The following is a 16,685-nucleotide window of genomic DNA, read 5'->3' on the forward strand; positions in this document are numbered from 1 at the left end:
AGGTATGAGGACACGTCCACATACATACCCGACCCTGACCACACTAGAAGAAGGACCAAAGGTGATCTGATCACTACGTGTAAGATACTGATGTGGAATACATGCAATGGATATTCTTGTTTTCAGTTTAAGGATGGCAAGACGAGGGGGGACAGTTGGAAAACAAACGAATCTGAGACTCTTACAGAAATCCTTTTATCCGGTGCGGCTGGTGAAGGCATGACAATCTTGAAGCATAAGTGGTGCAAGACGGCCGCCTTGAAGAGAAAGCATGACAATGCAATAAATCCTTGAGACGTGTTAGTCAAAATTTAAAAAAAGAGCTGGGTGCCGGAGCCCTGGAGCTAGACCTCACAACTGTGTGATATTCGCCTGCAATGAGCAGGACCCGTGCTGGGACAGCTACACACTACCCTTGTGACACAGGATGGTCAGGTACCCCTAATTACAGTTGACCTTCAATAGTCACGACATGCATACACTTTTGGAATGATTAACGAATGTTGCCAAATCCCCATGACTCCATTAACTATAAAAGACACACTAGGTTTTAACGCTAAAGTAATTACATGTTAAATTAACTTCGGTATATTGCACACTTTTACCCGTTAAAAAAAAATATATTTTTTTTTTAATCCGCTGAGCAATCTTACATTGCGGAAACTCTTTCCTGGAAATCCAGGAAGGAAGCTCCGCTAAAATATTAGCGGTGTGTAGCACCTGCTGGAAGTCTTCCAGTGTTGTGACAATACACAGGGAACACTTGTGCCTTCACTACTACAACCAGGGAACACCACAGTGTACCCAAGTACACAAAAACATTTCATGCTGGTGAAAGCAAAGTGTTGTCTCTCTCAAATACTCCCTGAAGATGGTACTCAAGTGATTGACTATACTGCCACGCGAGCCACTTCCGCGTCCGACCGACACACACACACACACACACACACACACACACACACACATGTTCCAGCTACCGGCGCATGTGGGTCACCAGGCCTGGTGTGTGGTGACACCGAGGTCACCAGGGCTGGTGTGTGGCGAGAGGTCACACCGAGGTCACCAGGACTGGTGGTGCAGAGCAAACATGCAGTGCTACCTTTGCTCTACAACCACACTGTGTAGCGCCACATTTGTGGAAGGAATTTGGAAGGAAGGTAGGTAGGTGTGTGTGGGGGGAGGGGGGGGGGTAGACGCATGTAGGGAAGCTTCAAGGAAGAGGAAGATAATGCTATACCACCTCCCATCACCACTACTGAGTCTCCCTCAGTACACTACACATAGTATCTCGTATACTCTCTTCCCCGAGACAATATCGTAACACTAGTACCCCTCCACCTACAATAACGCCATCTAAAGTAGCCCCCCCCCACCTACAAAATCGCCATCTGCAATAGCCCCACATACAATAATTCCATTTTAAGTAGCTCAAATCTACAAAACACCACCACCACGAAGGCTACAATAGTCTCGTCTATAATAGTCCCCCGCCTAAAATAGCATCAGCTACAGTAGCCCCCCCCTTTACAATGCCACCACCTACAGCAACCGCAATTAATGTAGTACAATCAACATTTCCTCCACAGAAGTAGCCATCGCTGGCCTCTCCGACAGATACCAGCATAAACTACAGGCAGACTATATACACTGCCTTCATCTCTGCTTTCTTCAGCCGTGTCCTGAGCGTGGCCCGCCGTGGCGGGAGGACCCGTGCCCGGCCCGCCGTGTCATAACTGTAAACATTAACCCGGCACTTCCCGCGTGCCAGACACGGCACGTCTACTCCGAGTGATTTGGCGGGAACGTGCGTGTGGTGGTTGTGGGTTCCCTGTTGCTGTGTCGAGTAGAGTGAGTGAGTGAGTGACTGACTGAGGTGAGTGACTGAATGAGGTACAGTCGCCTCATACTGGTATTCTACCAGTACCAGGCGCCCCCTGTACACCAGCTGCTGTGAAAATTGCCTCTGATAACTATAACAATTTCTAGTGTCCCTGGGTATAGTGTTATTTTCTAAATTCTTATGCCTCCACACTTTGATTTGATCTATGCCTCAGACAGCTCCGGGAAGACGTCTCGAAGGAACTTGAAGCCTGCCGACTCGTATCTAAGAGCCTTGACACTTTGTCCCACAAGTCGCCAGCCTTCAGGAACCTGTAAGACAGTCTTCCCTAAGCTGTCTGAGACACAGGTCAAAGCAAAGTTTATGGGGACCAGACCACACTAGAAAATGAAGGGACGACGACGTTTCGGTCCGTCCTGGAACATTCTCAAGTCGATTGTGGAGAAAGTTTAAAGTTAAATTCAGAAAGTTTATGGGCGGAAAAAAGCCATTTTCTACACTTTGGAGACATAAGCCATCAGAAAATAACACTACCAGGGACAAAAAGTGGGTAACGTCATAATCACACAATGCTGTTTTTTGTGTGTAATTGGCAGGAAATTTCCCCCCCGGTCGTAACCGCGTGTGAATGCAGTAACCAGGTAATTACTGTGAGTTACACTTATGACAGTGAAGAATGATAACACAAAACATGTTATAATACCTGAAGACTAGGGTAGAGGACAGTCAATTTTGTTCGCGAGAATAATCACTGTCGGCTGGAACACAGCGGACATTTCAAGAGCAGAGAGAGGGAGAGGTAGAGGAGGGAGAGGCAGAGGAAGGGAGAGGATGTTGCAGAGGAGGAGGGAGAGGCAGAGGAGGAGGGAGAGGCAGAGGAGGAGGAGGGAGAGGCAGAGGAAGGGAGAGGATGTTGTAGAGAGAGAGGGAGAGGCAGAGGGAGGGGGAGACAGAAGGAGAGAGGGGGAGGGGCCAAGAGAGGCTGATGTGGGGGAGGTTAAGTTAGAGACTCTGGGGGGAAAAAACAGAACTTCCCTGCCTTAATTTGGTAAAACTATATGGAACTTATAATAAACAACAAAAGGAACAATGCTGGGGGAACTGTACACAGGACAACTGTACACAGGACTACAACTGTACACAGGGGCCACAACTGTACACAGAGCCACAACTGTACACAGAGCCACAACTGTACACAGGACCACAACTGTACACAGGACCACAACTGTACACAGGACCACAACTGTACACAGGACCACAACTGTACACAGGACTACAACTGTACACAGGACCACAACTGTACACAGAGCCACAACTGTACACAGAGCCACAACTGTACACAGGACCACAACTGTACACAGGACCACAACTGTACACAGGACCACAACTGTACACAGGACCACAACTGTACACAGGACCACAACTGTACACAGGACCACAACTGTACACAGGACCACAACTGTACACAGGGCCACAACTGTACACAGGACCACAACTGTACACAGGACCACAACTGTACACAGGGCCACAACTGTACACAGGACCACAACTGTACACAGGGCCACAACTGTACACAGGACCACAACTGTACACAGGGCCACAACTGTACACAGGGCCACAACTGTACACAGGGCCACAACTGTACACAGGGCCACAACTGTACACAGGGCCACAACTGTACACAGGGCCACAACTGTACACAGGGCCACAACTGTACACAGGGCCACAACTGTACACAGGACCACAACTGTACACAGGACCACAACTGTACACAGGACCACAACTGTACACAGGACCACAACTGTACACAACACCCACATATTAACCTTGCTGCGCCGCCGCTGGGGTGATGACAACCACCACCTTGACTACTTGCATGACAAGCCTCCCGCTATGTTGTCACCAACACCCTCCCCCCCCCCCCACACACACACACAGTCACATCAATCACACACACGTCAATCAACTCTGTTGATTGACGGTTGAGAGGCGGGACCAAAGAGCCAGAGCTCAACCCCCGCAAACACAACTAGGTGAGTACACACTTTGCGCCCCAGTTCACTCATGTGACATGGAGCAACACATGGTTGGTAGAATTCAAACCAAACAAGTGTAAGTTAATGAAGATGAGAAAGGGAGAAAAGAGACCAAGACTCGTCCAAAACTCGAGACCAAAAGAGAGAGGGTTAAGAGTGGGTATTATTCCAACATTAACACCCGAGGTGTACACACACTCTAGTACATCGCCAGTACATGGGAACGCTGGCAAACATCTTAACAAAAAAATACTAAATCAGGACCCCTTCCAAGGCAATTTACACAGCTTTCGTTAGACCAATCCTGGAATTTGCAGTATCGGCCCGAAATCCGCATTTTCGTGAAGCATAAAACGAAATTGAAGTACAAACGTTTGCACCAAAATTAATGCCACGGCTAAGAGCGCCAAGCTGTCAGGATAGATTAAGAAAAACTAGACCTCATATCCGTCGAGAAACAGGGGACTTGATCGCAACATACAAAATACTGAAGGGAACTGACAAGGTGGACATGGGCAGCGTCCTTATAGTGAGAGATAACAGGACGAGAGTACACAAGTGGAAGCTGGAAAACGGAAATGAGTAAAAGAAATGTTAGGAAATACTCCCACCACCGTGTGTGAGGAGTCAACAAGAGCAATGCCCGGGAAGCTGTGGAAGCCACCTCCATCCACAACGTTAAGGCCAAATTCGCCAAAGAATTCGTAGGTGAAAATAGTTCAATTATAACGCCACAACAGGTACAATAAGGGTATTAAAGGGGGCATAAAGAGTTAGACTTCACTTTCCAGTAGTGAGTGAGGCGAGTACCAGGACGGTGTGACGCCACAGTGTAGGTCACACTCCACTATTTCTACCCCCACACCATCTACCCTCATGCTCCAGGTCACACTCCACTACTTCTACCCCCACACCATCTACTCTCATGCTCCAGGTCACACTCCACTACTTCTACCCCCACACACACCCTCTACCTTCATGCTCCAGGTCACACTCCTCTACTTCTACCTTCATGCACCAGGTCACACCCCTCCTACTTCTACCCCCGACACCATCTACCTTCAAGCCCCAGGGCCGCGCCTCCCCACATCACTCACTACCTCTACTCAGCTCTTGTATCATTTATAAATGATCCAAGATAAAAAAAAAATGAAAAAAAAAACTTCCCTTGAGCGTTAAGAAAGCCACGAATGGATGTCTAGTTCAACCCTTCCATAGTCTGTGTGGTGTGAGGGAGGTGTGGTGGAGTGTGAGGGAGGTGTGGTGGGGTGTGTGAGGATGAGAGAAGCGGGACAAGGGTCAAACAACTGCCATTCCTCACACCAGGAAGTGCTACCATATTACCACCAACTTAACAGTCAGTATCTTAACACCACCACACTACCACCACCACCACGGCACTACCACCACCATCACGGCACTACCACCACCACCAAACTTCCACCACCACCACGCACAACCAGCCAGGAGTGAGCACGCCCAGGAGAAGGAGGAGGAGGAGTCGAAGACAAGAAAACTTTCTGAGCAAGTAGGTCCTACCGTCTGAGGAATGCAGGCGCGTAGATATATATATATATATATATATATATCCCAGGTCCGAGGTGGCCCCCTTGACGCACTTCACACCAGCAAACTTTCACCACTTATCAGCCACCATTTTACACCGACAGTTTCGTACAGTCACAACACCAGCGAGAACGCAATATTGATACGAGAGTCAGAGGAGTTAGCGGGAGACTTGGACGCTGCGAGAGTAGTGAGCGTTGTGGAGGCGGCTCAGTCACTAGCGCCCCGCCGCCTCCAGCCGCAAGTAGGCCAGGACCTCCCCCTTCCCCCCCTTCCCCCTTGCCCCTCTCCTTCCCCATGCCTTCTCCCCCTTGCCCTCTTCCCCTTGCTGCCTCTCCTACACCCATCTTACCTTTCTTAACCTTTACTCTCATGCCTCTATCAACCACCAAACCTTCCCACCAGCTGTTTATCCAATACGATTTCCCCCTCTTTCTATATAAATACGATGTATATATAACAAAATACGCTTATAAACTTCTAAGATACATTCCGTTTTTGCCTCTTTGGTACCACTGAGGAGGTGGGGGGGGGGCGGCAACAGCTGCCACACGCTGCAATATATAAACATTAATTGCTCAAGACACATGTTTTCTCCTTGTACACCTGTATTTCCTGCTGCATCTCTCTTGACTCGGCACCTGGCTGGTCTCTGCTCCCGTGCCAACCACAACAACTCGTCTCGGTCAAGCCATAAACACAGTCCAAACACATCGTCGAGAAAAATGTTGGAAACAATTAATAGACATGACTACAAGAGCGGGGAGAACGTGTAGGGAAGCCAGGCCTGCCAGTGTGGTGGAGGCAGGTGTGGTGGAGGCAGGCATGGTGGTGTGGGTGTGGTGGAGGCAGGCATGGTGGTGTGGGTGGGCCGGGTTGTTAGCGGGAATCAGGCCGGGATGTTAGCGGGAAGCAGGCCGGGATGTTAGAAGAAAGCGGGAAGCAGGCCGGGATGTTAGAAGAAAGCGGGGAAGCGGTGGAGGATACGCGGCACATTCCTGGCATCAGACAGCTGGCAGCCACAACGGGTTCCCGCACTAACGTCTTGATGTAATCTTACGCCGGGGGTAAGGCATTTTTCACCAGATATCATAATATCAACACAGGCTATCGGATGTTTCACATGCATTCACCTTAATCACTAGCAAATGGTTTGCATGAATGGTATAATGTTCTTAGGCTCGTACTGAGTGGGCTTGGTGCTTGGAATCATCCTCCTCTTCTTGTTGCATAATTAATGTATAACCTTGGCAAGCAATTGCGTGGCCACCAAGACACTTTGTGAGAAAAACATGAAAACTGTAATGTTGCGAGTGACGTCCATATATGAGTAGGAGACGAGGACGACATATGGTGTCCTCTAGTCACAATCGACTTGAGAATGGTCCAGGACGGACCGAAACGTCGTCGTCGTCCCTTCACTCTCTAGTGTGTGGTCTGGTCAACAATAAAAATACACAATATGGTAAGTATGGCATTTTCTGTGCAGCATAGCAACTGTTTTGGAGCGGTCCCGACGCTCCTTCAACACAAGGTGGATGAAACAGTCACCCGTTAAAGTATTTGCCCCAACACAAGAGGGATGCAACACTCACCAGGAACCTTCTCCCCGTTGAAGCGCATCTCGACGGTGTGACGGATGGCGGAGTGCGGGACGAAGGAGGCCAGGAACCTCTGCTGGCCCAGGTTCCTGACGTACGAGGTCACGTGGCCACCATTAACCAGAATCTCCAGGTTGCCCGACCCAGCTGATGATCCATCGACTACGAGCAAGAATCGGACAAGAGACGTAGAATTACAAATCGAGTTTACAATGACGTTCTGACACTGCACACAGAAATCACACTAACGTGATAATTCAAAGAACAAATCCACAAGGGCCGTGTCGAGGATTCGAACCTGCGTCCGGGAGCATCCCAGACACTGCCTTAATCGACTGAGCTACGACAGGATTAAAAAGAGTTGAAACCGAAGTTCTACTGAACTTACTGGATCCCGCAGCCTCTCAGAGGCACAAACCAGGGTTTTACACAACTCCCCCCTGCACTCTAGCTATGTCAATAGGCCGTTCTCCCTCTTCGAATTTAACCCTGTCGTAGCTCAGTCGATTAAGGCTGTGTCAGGGATGCTCTCGGACGCAGGTTCGAATCCTCGTCACGGCTCTTGTGAATTTGTTCAATGACGTTCTGTATTTCATGCTGGACAAGATAATGCCCAGCATGAAACTGATAAACCCCATACCCAACTGATAAACCCCATTCACAGCACATAGCAGTATCAGTCAAGTGCATGGACAAAAGTTCTCAAAAGACTTACTCTCGAACTCGACGGGTCTACCCACGATGCCGTTGGGGATGGCCCCGACGCGGATCTCCTGGGAGTTGTACACGTAGCACCTGCCGACACACAAATACTCAATGGTTCACTGTGCACATAACGCCTATCGAAACACACACACTAAAATATTCTCAGAGATAAATTTCATAAAATTGCATCATGAAGTAAATACAAGGCACATCCTTCAGATAAACAGTTTTATTAACAGTTATTAAAAGGCTAAATATTGCTGGACGCCTCGAGCTATTGTCGGACGCCTCGAGCTGTTATCGGACGCCTCCAGCTATTGTTGGACGCCTCCAGCTATTGCTGGACACCATAATCTTACTGCACCCATATGAATTGTCGTTGACCTGGAACTGAAGACATTAACAACCACCCGTGGGTGAGGGCTCTACACGACCCGACTCCCGTTACACTACCCACCATCTTCCCAGCACCCCCACCACTCTCTCACGGACACGAGCACAAGACAATCGCTGGCCGTCAGTCGGCTGGGAACGTGGGGGTGGCGAGGCAAGTGTTTTGGTAGACAAGTCAGAATCAGGGCAACTAAATCACGGAAACCTCAACTACGAATAACACTTTCTCCTGCAGTATACTGGAGGAACTATTGAAGACAATAGTCCTGGAGCTATTGGAGAGGCACACAAGGCCCGGGTTTTCCCCCGTGACACTCTTGCCTTCGTGAATGACACTTGCCGTAGCAAGGTGCACGAACCCTGAATGACCTTCATATAACACCTGAGGTTCCTAGCACGACCGCAGGTGAACCAGCGGCGGCGTCTTACCTGAAAGGGCTGTTGGGGACCCTGGCGTCACCCACACGGACGTCGACGAGGTACTCTCCGACCTCGAGGGGTGTAAAGGCCGCCATCACATCCCCATCCGACGTGTCGTTGGTCGCCACGGGAACCATCCGCTTCCCAGGACCTGCCCAGTCATGGTGGTAACGTCAGTATGGCACCCACGTAGTGGTGGTTCAGTCACACAGTATGGCACCCCACGTAGTGGTGGATCAGTCACACAGTATGGCACCCATGTAGTGTCGACATGCGCACACTGGAGACTTGTGTACTGGCAAGGTGTGCATGCAGAGCCAAGGTTGACAAGCTTGGTCAGTGTGTGTGTGGTTAAAGTTGCCAAGGAGCAGTGTGTTAGTGGGCTGTAGAGAGTACAATACGCTGCATGTATTGTAAGTCATACAGTTGGTACAAGGCGTTGTTAAGAAGCGGATGTGCGTGGGGGAGGAGGGGGGAGAACATGGCGAACAACATTTTTGTTATTAATGGCGAATGTGGTGTACGGTTAAGATGTGATGCGAGCACGTACAAGGATCTGCACAGCCTAGATGTATACAGGCAATAGCATAGCCTTAATGTCTTGTGAAGAAGAATTCAGAAACACGTATAATATATGCAGGGATCAAAACGGGGATCGAACCAGCCACCTGGGTAACCCCAACACGTGCGCCTTAACCAGTAGACCATGAAATACTAAAGCCTACACAACCTTAGATCCGCCCGGTTCGATCCCCCGTCCTGCACCGGAGATTGTCTCTGGGATACATCACGTGATACTGACGTCACAATGTACACATAGTACACACGGTAATGTACCTAAGGTGGCAAGGTGTGACATGTAGGAAAGTTACACACAAGGGGACACGCTACTTGCCACAAGTGACATTGGACCTCAGTGGAGTTGACTAAGTTTGGTAAATATATTAAATAAAATAAAATCACCAAGTTAACTTTTATTTACATTCTCAGTTAATTTATACAAATAATAATAAAGCAAGACTTTAAGAATGTAGTTATTAGGCCATTAATATAAGGTTCATTACTATTAAATTACTCTTATATTACATACACATTTATATTATATATATCTATCTATATATATATATATATATCTGAAATTAAAGGAAATTACTTCATGCAAATGAATATAAAGGTACATTTCATCTACATATCAGACTAAACAACAGTTTTATACACTAGACAGGGACTTCATGGTGGGTGGGGAGACAGAGACACAGAGACAGAGATATAGGGGAGGGGGGGGGGCACATAGTCACCACTCTCCATGACTGTCTCTCATGCTCTGTAATCAAGTCTGGATAAGTGCTGGAAACTGCTGCCTAAATTATCCCTCTCAAAATATTACTCTCAGTACCCCAATTGGCTAGTTAGCTTAAGATGTGTAAGGAGAATCGGATTTATTATAGATTATCCTTTCCCGAGTGTGAACTCTTGAGAATATCGCCGGTGAAGAGCACTGCTTACGACTTTTTGTAGACGTCTCCTGTATATTGTACAAAACATACTTGCTACTTACACCAATTTTCCTCCATAAACCACACCGCAAACGAATACAAGTCCCAGACAAAGTTCGTAGTGCAGTAATAAGCAATATTCGCACAACAATTTACAGATACAAGAGAAGGGGGCAGGGTGGAAGTGAGGGTGGTAAGCAGTGATGGTCGAGTGTGGTGGCGCGGTAAGGCTGTCGTGTCAGGTCGTGTCAGGCGCCACAGGTCGTGTCAGGCGCCACAGGTCGTGTCAGGTCATGGCAGGCGCCACAGGTACTCCACATCTGGAGGGCGAGCGTCCACCACCAAGGGGAGGGGGGGGAACCCAATTAAAAACTATAGTAAAGGTGCTCACGTGCAAATAGCAAATAAAAGTGCAACAGTTGAAAATAACCGACAAATTTAACTAGTGCATTCTTGCTACAGATTAAACTTTATATCCAAATAAGGTTTAACTAAAGTCAAGGTCAACATGCTTCAAATTTGTAATACTTCCTTCACCACGTGAACTTTCGTGTGTAAGGCTAGACACTCCCAGTATCCAGTACGCTACTAAATAAGAGCATCATTACACCACTAAGAAAGAATCCCCAAAGATGCTAACAAGGCAAGAAAGAACTCTGATATAGCAAGCAGGAGCATCAGAAGAACACAAGCGGCTGGACGTTCCTCACCTGTGATCCTGACGTTCACCTCCTCCTGATGCAGCGGCTGCGGCGTGCTCACGGTGAACTCCGCCTGAGAACTGACAGACACTAGTCTGACGCCAGGGCCGCTGACAGACACTCTAGAGGGGTCGAGGGTGTGGCGAGTGGCAGCAGGGGTGTGGAGGCGGTGGCTGACGGCGTCCACGACGTCCACAGAGGTGGCGCTGGAGCTCAGGTCTGGTGCCGGGGCAAGGTGGGGGTGGTTGTTATAGATTTAGCTACTAGGAACAAGTTCCAAGTAGCACGGGCTATGGTGAGCCCGTAACTTACCTGGCACAGGAGCGGGGCAAGTAGCACGGGCTATGGTGAGCCCGTAGTGGACTTACCTGGCACAAGAGCGGTGCTGAATCTCCTGCGGGGCAAGGCCCGGAGTAAATTTGTAAGTATAAGGATCCACACACACACACTACAACCTATGTCAGACCACATTGGAGTATGTCTTTATGTAGTATAGTAATTAAGCATGCGTTTTAAATGCCATTTGCTCCATTAAGGATCGAATTATAGAAAACTCTTCAATTATTAGTCGACAAAAATCAGGCATCACACAAGTGAAATCCACCTTCATACATCTCTTTGATTCAAACCCTTAAAAATATTAAACACAAAATCCATTTCCACTTGTTTCCTGTACACTGTTTCAGTACAACTGTACACGCGCTGGGAACACTAACCCAGAACCCAAACTTGTGAAGTTCATCTATAGTAAACAAATCCACAAGGGCCATGACGAGGATTCGAACCTACGTCCGAGAGCATCCCAGTGTTCATCTATAGTGTTACATTAATGGTTCACTAAGTTCGACAGAGAAATACTGGTTTGCAGGCGATGAGTCACAATAACGTGGCTGAAGTAACTTCTCACAATCAACTTGAGAATGGTCCAGGACGGACCGAAACGTCGTCGTCCCTTCACCTTCTAGTGTGTGGTCTGGTCAAATATTGGTTTCTCTGTTGTCAAGTTTAACAGTTAAATTCCAGGAAATTCCGAGGTACTGAAGCACTGATATAATGATTTCAATATCATTGAAATCATGATATGATTTCACACACACACAGCACACACATTTCACATACACGGCGCACACACACACACACACACACGTGTGTATGTGTGCCGTGATACAACACTAATGGTGGTCAAGGCCTATGAACCAAATGCCAAGTTTTAAGACTGTGATGAAGGATCTTCGTGACACTAAGAGGCCCCCCAGTAAGTGATCCGCCTCAACGAGTTGTTGGGCCCCCTACCAACACAGTATCTTCCTAAATCATTCCCGTCTCTGTGACAGGAAGCCTCTACTTGGATCTATCGAGGAGCCCCCCCCCCCCCCTTCACCCTCCTAGGCCAACTACTAACCTTTGACAGGAGGCAACCCACAACATTTGACCAACTTCCGGGTGGAAGTTTGTTAAACGTACCCATTGTTTCTGTCCTGCCCGTAAATTGAGCCTGGAGGTCCGTTGGTTGTGCAACCCGTCCTCTTAAAAATACCGTCGCTTTTCGCTTGTATGCGCGCTATGACCAAAAATGGATTTAATTTGAAATGAAATCTACTTTTGTTATGTACTGTCCCGTTTTCTGTTCGAGTCCTCCGGCTTACTTTGTTAGGTTAGGAGAGGAAACTTTAATTGAAAGTTTTTCATTACGTTTTGAAACTTTAGGAGAACTTCCTGCCCTCCTAATTTACCAGAGGACCATTAACTTACTGTTTTGAAAAAAAAAAATCCCCAATTTTTTTTTTAATTTTCAAATTACGTCCATTTTTGGCCATACGGGCAAACGGCCAAATTCAGACGTAATTTGTAAGATGATAGGTTGACCGTGAGCCAAGGACGCAGACCACTGTGCTACAGAAACCATATCAACAATAAAACACCGTTAACTTACACATAGAAATCACAATAGCGTGATGCATCAAATGAACAAATCCACAAGGGCAGTGATGAGGGTTCGAACCTACGTCCAAGAGGATCCCAGACGCGCCTTAATCAACTGTGCTACGACATGGAAATGAATTGCCACCGGGAGTTCAACTGGCCTCACACGGGTCCTGCAGCCTCTCCGAGACACAAACCAGGGTTTTACACAATTCCCCTCATGCACCCGAGCTCTGTCAATAAGCTATCCTACGTCTTCTCCCTTCTTTACACACAGAAACACAATAGCGTGATGCATCAAATGTAAAATCCTAGTTTGTGTCTCCGAGAGACTGCGGGATCCGTGTGAGGGCTACCTTGAGGTGCTTCCGGGGCTTAGCGTCCCCGCGGCCCGGTCGTCGGCCAGGCCTCCTGGTTGACACAGGCAGGGCAGTTGAACTCCCGGTTGCAATTCTTTTTCCATGTCGTAGCACAGTTGATTAAGGCGCGTCTGGGATCCTCTCGGACGTCGGTTCGAACCCTCATCACGGCCCTTGTGGATTTGTTCACCGTTAACTTACATGTTGTAGATTCCATGTTCTGGACGGTGTCTCTTCTAAGATGGACGTCGTCTCTTCCAGTAGGGAAGTGGTCTCTTCTAGGATGGGCGCCGTCTCTGTGGAGGAGGACTTCTCCAGTTTCTGTGAGGTCTCTCCTGATGGTGAGGGACTGGTCGAAGGCAGGGTGGGTGTGGTCTGGCCTGGCGCCTCTCCTGCCGTCTGGTGGTAGCCCCAGGGGAGCGCTGCCCCCACTCTCACCCACGCTCGAGGTCACACGATGCTCTGCCAATCAGATGTGTGATATTACAAAGGATCATAAAGCCAGTCAAACAGTAACAGACATTGTGATATAAACTAGGCTCTTTCTGGTAAGCTTACAGTGGTCCAGACCAACCACTGGGGACTGGAAGGTAGAGCAGACCAAACACTGGGGCATGGACGGTAGAATCACGGTCTCCATTCTTGTAGGTCGGCGTTTAATCCCCGTCCAAGTGATTGGGTACCATTCCCTCCCCTTCCGTCCCATCCCAAATCCTGATCCCTTCCAATGGCTTTATAATAGTAATGGCTTGGCGCTTTCTCTTGATAGTTCCCTTCCCACTACACTATCTTCCCACCTTCAGCACCTCCATTTGTCTACACTGAAATGTCCTCACTTTCCTTTCTTACCATCCGTGAATTTTGGGCCATTTACAAGGTATGTGTAAAACTGTGCAAGACTGTAAACAGCCTTCCCTAAATGAATTTTGGTGTTCGATTCTTGAGCCCATTATGGGCCGCTGTTTGTCCACTCCCCAACTTGTGTGGTTGCAACATATGCCTTACCTCCGGTTGTGGTTAATTTCTCCTCCGTCTTCCTGATGGTGGTGATGGAGGAGGGCGTGGTGTGCATGCTGGCGGTCATGGAGGAGGGCGTGGGGGCGGGGTGCATGCGGGTGGAGGCGGAGAAACGCTCGTCACTCTGGAGTAAAGTTGACCTTTGCTCGGAGGAGAGGCGCTGGTGGGGTGGCGACTCGTCAACCGACGCCCCTCCATCAGAGGTATCGTCTGGGGTCAGAAAAAACCTTGCTCGCATTCACAAACAACTAAACACACTGCGGCTCAAAACATCGAGCGTTACCATAAAATTCCACAAAACAGATCTTTAGAAACATTTTTATAATTTACGTTGCTCTCTTATATGGCAGTAGATGACAATTCTCATTTGATGCAAATATTGAAAAAAGAGAACAGTGACGTGCTATTTTATCCCCCAATTCTAAAACTCTCTTTTAAAGGTCTCCATTTATAAAGGACACACTTTAAAGAAAATAAAAGCTGAACAGGTGTGACTTATATGTTAACTTCCAAAAGGTTTGCAGCCTCAAGAAGCCTCGACTGACTGAACAAGTCAGGGAACTCCCAACCATCCTGGCTTGAGCTCCAGGTTAACATACTGCTAAACATCTTCACACTGCAGAACTGCTAAATCTACTCGCAAAAGAATTGTCAATTGATCTTTTAAAAGCTAGTTGTTACTCCAAGACGGACACAAGGGCCACTAGAAGTAACCTTTTTACTGGTAGGTAACTAGGGCCCAGATTCACGAAAGCACTTACGCAAGCACTTACGAACCTGTACATCTTTTCTCAATCTTTGTCGGCTTTGTTTCTAATTATTAAACAGTTAATGAGCTCCGAAGAACCAGAAGGATGTTTATAACAATAACAACAGTTGAATGAGAAGTTTTCATACTTGTAAACTGTTTAATAAATGTAATCAAAGCCGTCAAAGATTGAGGAAAAATGAACACGTTCGTAAGTGCTTGCGTAAATGCTTTCTTAAATCTGGCCCTAGGCTTGTGCACTGTGATCAGAGCTACAGCGATCATCAAGACCGCAACACTGACCTTTGTCGATGATTAAGGTCCTGGTTCTGAGCTTGGAGGAGCCTTGAAGGTTCCTTAGTCGTCTCGCTGGTGAGGAGGAGTTGTGAGGGTGTTGGAGGTGGTGTTGGAGGAGGGTTAGGAGCAGATAATTAGTGCAGTTACGGGTAGTGGCCTCCACTACCCACCGGGTAATGGGTCAAGAAAATCCCCGCGAGTGATGGTCAGTAAAGATTATAACAGATCATATTAATAAAGATATTAAAACATGAGCAGAAGCCGTATGAATAAGCACACTGGAAACCAAAAGAATGAAGGGATGATATGAATGAAATCATTATTTCAAGAATTGATGATAACCATTCATACAGCCGTAACATTACGAAGATACAATTGCTATCGAGGCAACTCATTCAAATTGAAATCTATTTGTTCTTGAAGGAAATGCGGTGATGGTGAGCCGAGGGTGGCGGCGACGGTGAAGTGTGTTAGGCTAACGATTCTGGGCAAGGATTAGATTCACCGCCACTGGGTTCCGTTTCCCGCCACTGGGGTCTGGTTCACCGCCACTGGGTTCCGTTTCCCGCCACTGGGGTCTGGTTCACCGCCACTGGGTTCCGTTTCCCGCCACTGGGGTCTGGTTCACCGCCACTGGGGTCTGGTTCACCGCCACTGGGTTCCGTTCCCCGCCACTGGGTTCCGTTTCCCGCCACTGGGGTCTGGTTCACCGCCACTGGGTTCCGTTCCCCGCCACTGGGGTTCGGTTCACCACCACCTGATAGTCTGTCTCCTTCAACTAACCATACCCTACGGGTTGCAACGTGGCTATCCAATGATGAACTTAAGATCTTCCCAATTTACACAATTCATGCAGTAAATTTTGGTTATTTTGTGAATACCGTGACTATTCTTTGTATTAATCTGTTGGCTGTACCTATAGTGTCATGGATCCAAAGGCTCGAGAAACAGCACTGACAGGAGTACAGGACCTGTACTCCTGTCAGTCTCTTCTAAACCCAGTGCTTCTGCGGGTTAGTCCCCTTGTACAAGTTGCAATGAAAGAGTAGTTAAGACAAGTAGTTCTACAGTTTACGTTAATTCCGAGATACTAGTTCCTAGTAAACAATGGGTATATATATATATCTATCCCATCAATTGTGCCTTAAAGCTACATTAATTCTAGTAAGGGGATGAGTGCAGTCTAATGGCCAGCGTTAATAGGTGGAGGGTAATATTTTCATGTTGGCAACGCTGCTATAGTAGAAGGAGGAGCCTGCAAGAGGAAAAACACATCACTGAGCCGACTGATGGCAACCCCACAGTCTCTCCTTGGTCATGGGCACACCATGACCTCAACCCCCCCCCCCCCCCCCCCCCACCTCACCCCTCGCCTCCTGGCCATGGTATGCTCACCACCTCTTGATTTAGCACCCGTCTCTAGGCTGCGACAGTTCACACACGGCACCACTCTTGTGGCTGGCAAGTCCACTATGGGCTCACCATGGTCCGTGCTACTTGGAACTTGTTCAGAGTAGCTGAGTCTATAACAATATGCGACAGTTCACACACTACATTAGCTAAACACGTAAAGTACACCATTA

At 47.9% G+C, this 16,685-nt stretch overlaps 1 protein-coding gene across 2 annotated transcripts in view; it reads right to left on the reverse strand.

The window, feature by feature from the left end:
- The window catches only part of LOC138372731 (filamin-C-like), a 62,404-nt gene extending 46,670 nt beyond the window's left edge, over positions 1 to 15,734 (reverse strand). The window contains exons 1-7 of one of the 2 annotated variants that reach the window (XM_069338325.1): positions 15,109 to 15,734; positions 14,046 to 14,267; positions 13,242 to 13,502; positions 10,768 to 10,977; positions 8,571 to 8,712; positions 7,759 to 7,838; positions 7,038 to 7,205 (exon numbers count right to left, since the gene is read on the reverse strand). In XM_069338325.1, coding sequence (XP_069194426.1) covers positions 7,038 to 7,205; positions 7,759 to 7,838; positions 8,571 to 8,712; positions 10,768 to 10,977; positions 13,242 to 13,502; positions 14,046 to 14,151 — 967 coding nt within the window. In that variant the 5' untranslated portion in view covers positions 14,152 to 14,267; positions 15,109 to 15,734. Of the gene's footprint in view, positions 1 to 5,415; positions 5,644 to 7,037; positions 7,206 to 7,758; positions 7,839 to 8,570; positions 8,713 to 10,767; positions 10,978 to 13,241; positions 13,503 to 14,045; positions 14,268 to 15,108 lie in introns of those variants that run through there. The other variant, XM_069338326.1, reaches the window with a different exon arrangement.
- Positions 15,735 to 16,685: the final 951 nt, after the last annotated feature.

This window comes from Procambarus clarkii, chromosome 39, assembly GCF_040958095.1.
Source record: "Procambarus clarkii isolate CNS0578487 chromosome 39, FALCON_Pclarkii_2.0, whole genome shotgun sequence".
NCBI lineage: Eukaryota > Metazoa > Arthropoda > Malacostraca > Decapoda > Cambaridae > Procambarus > Procambarus clarkii.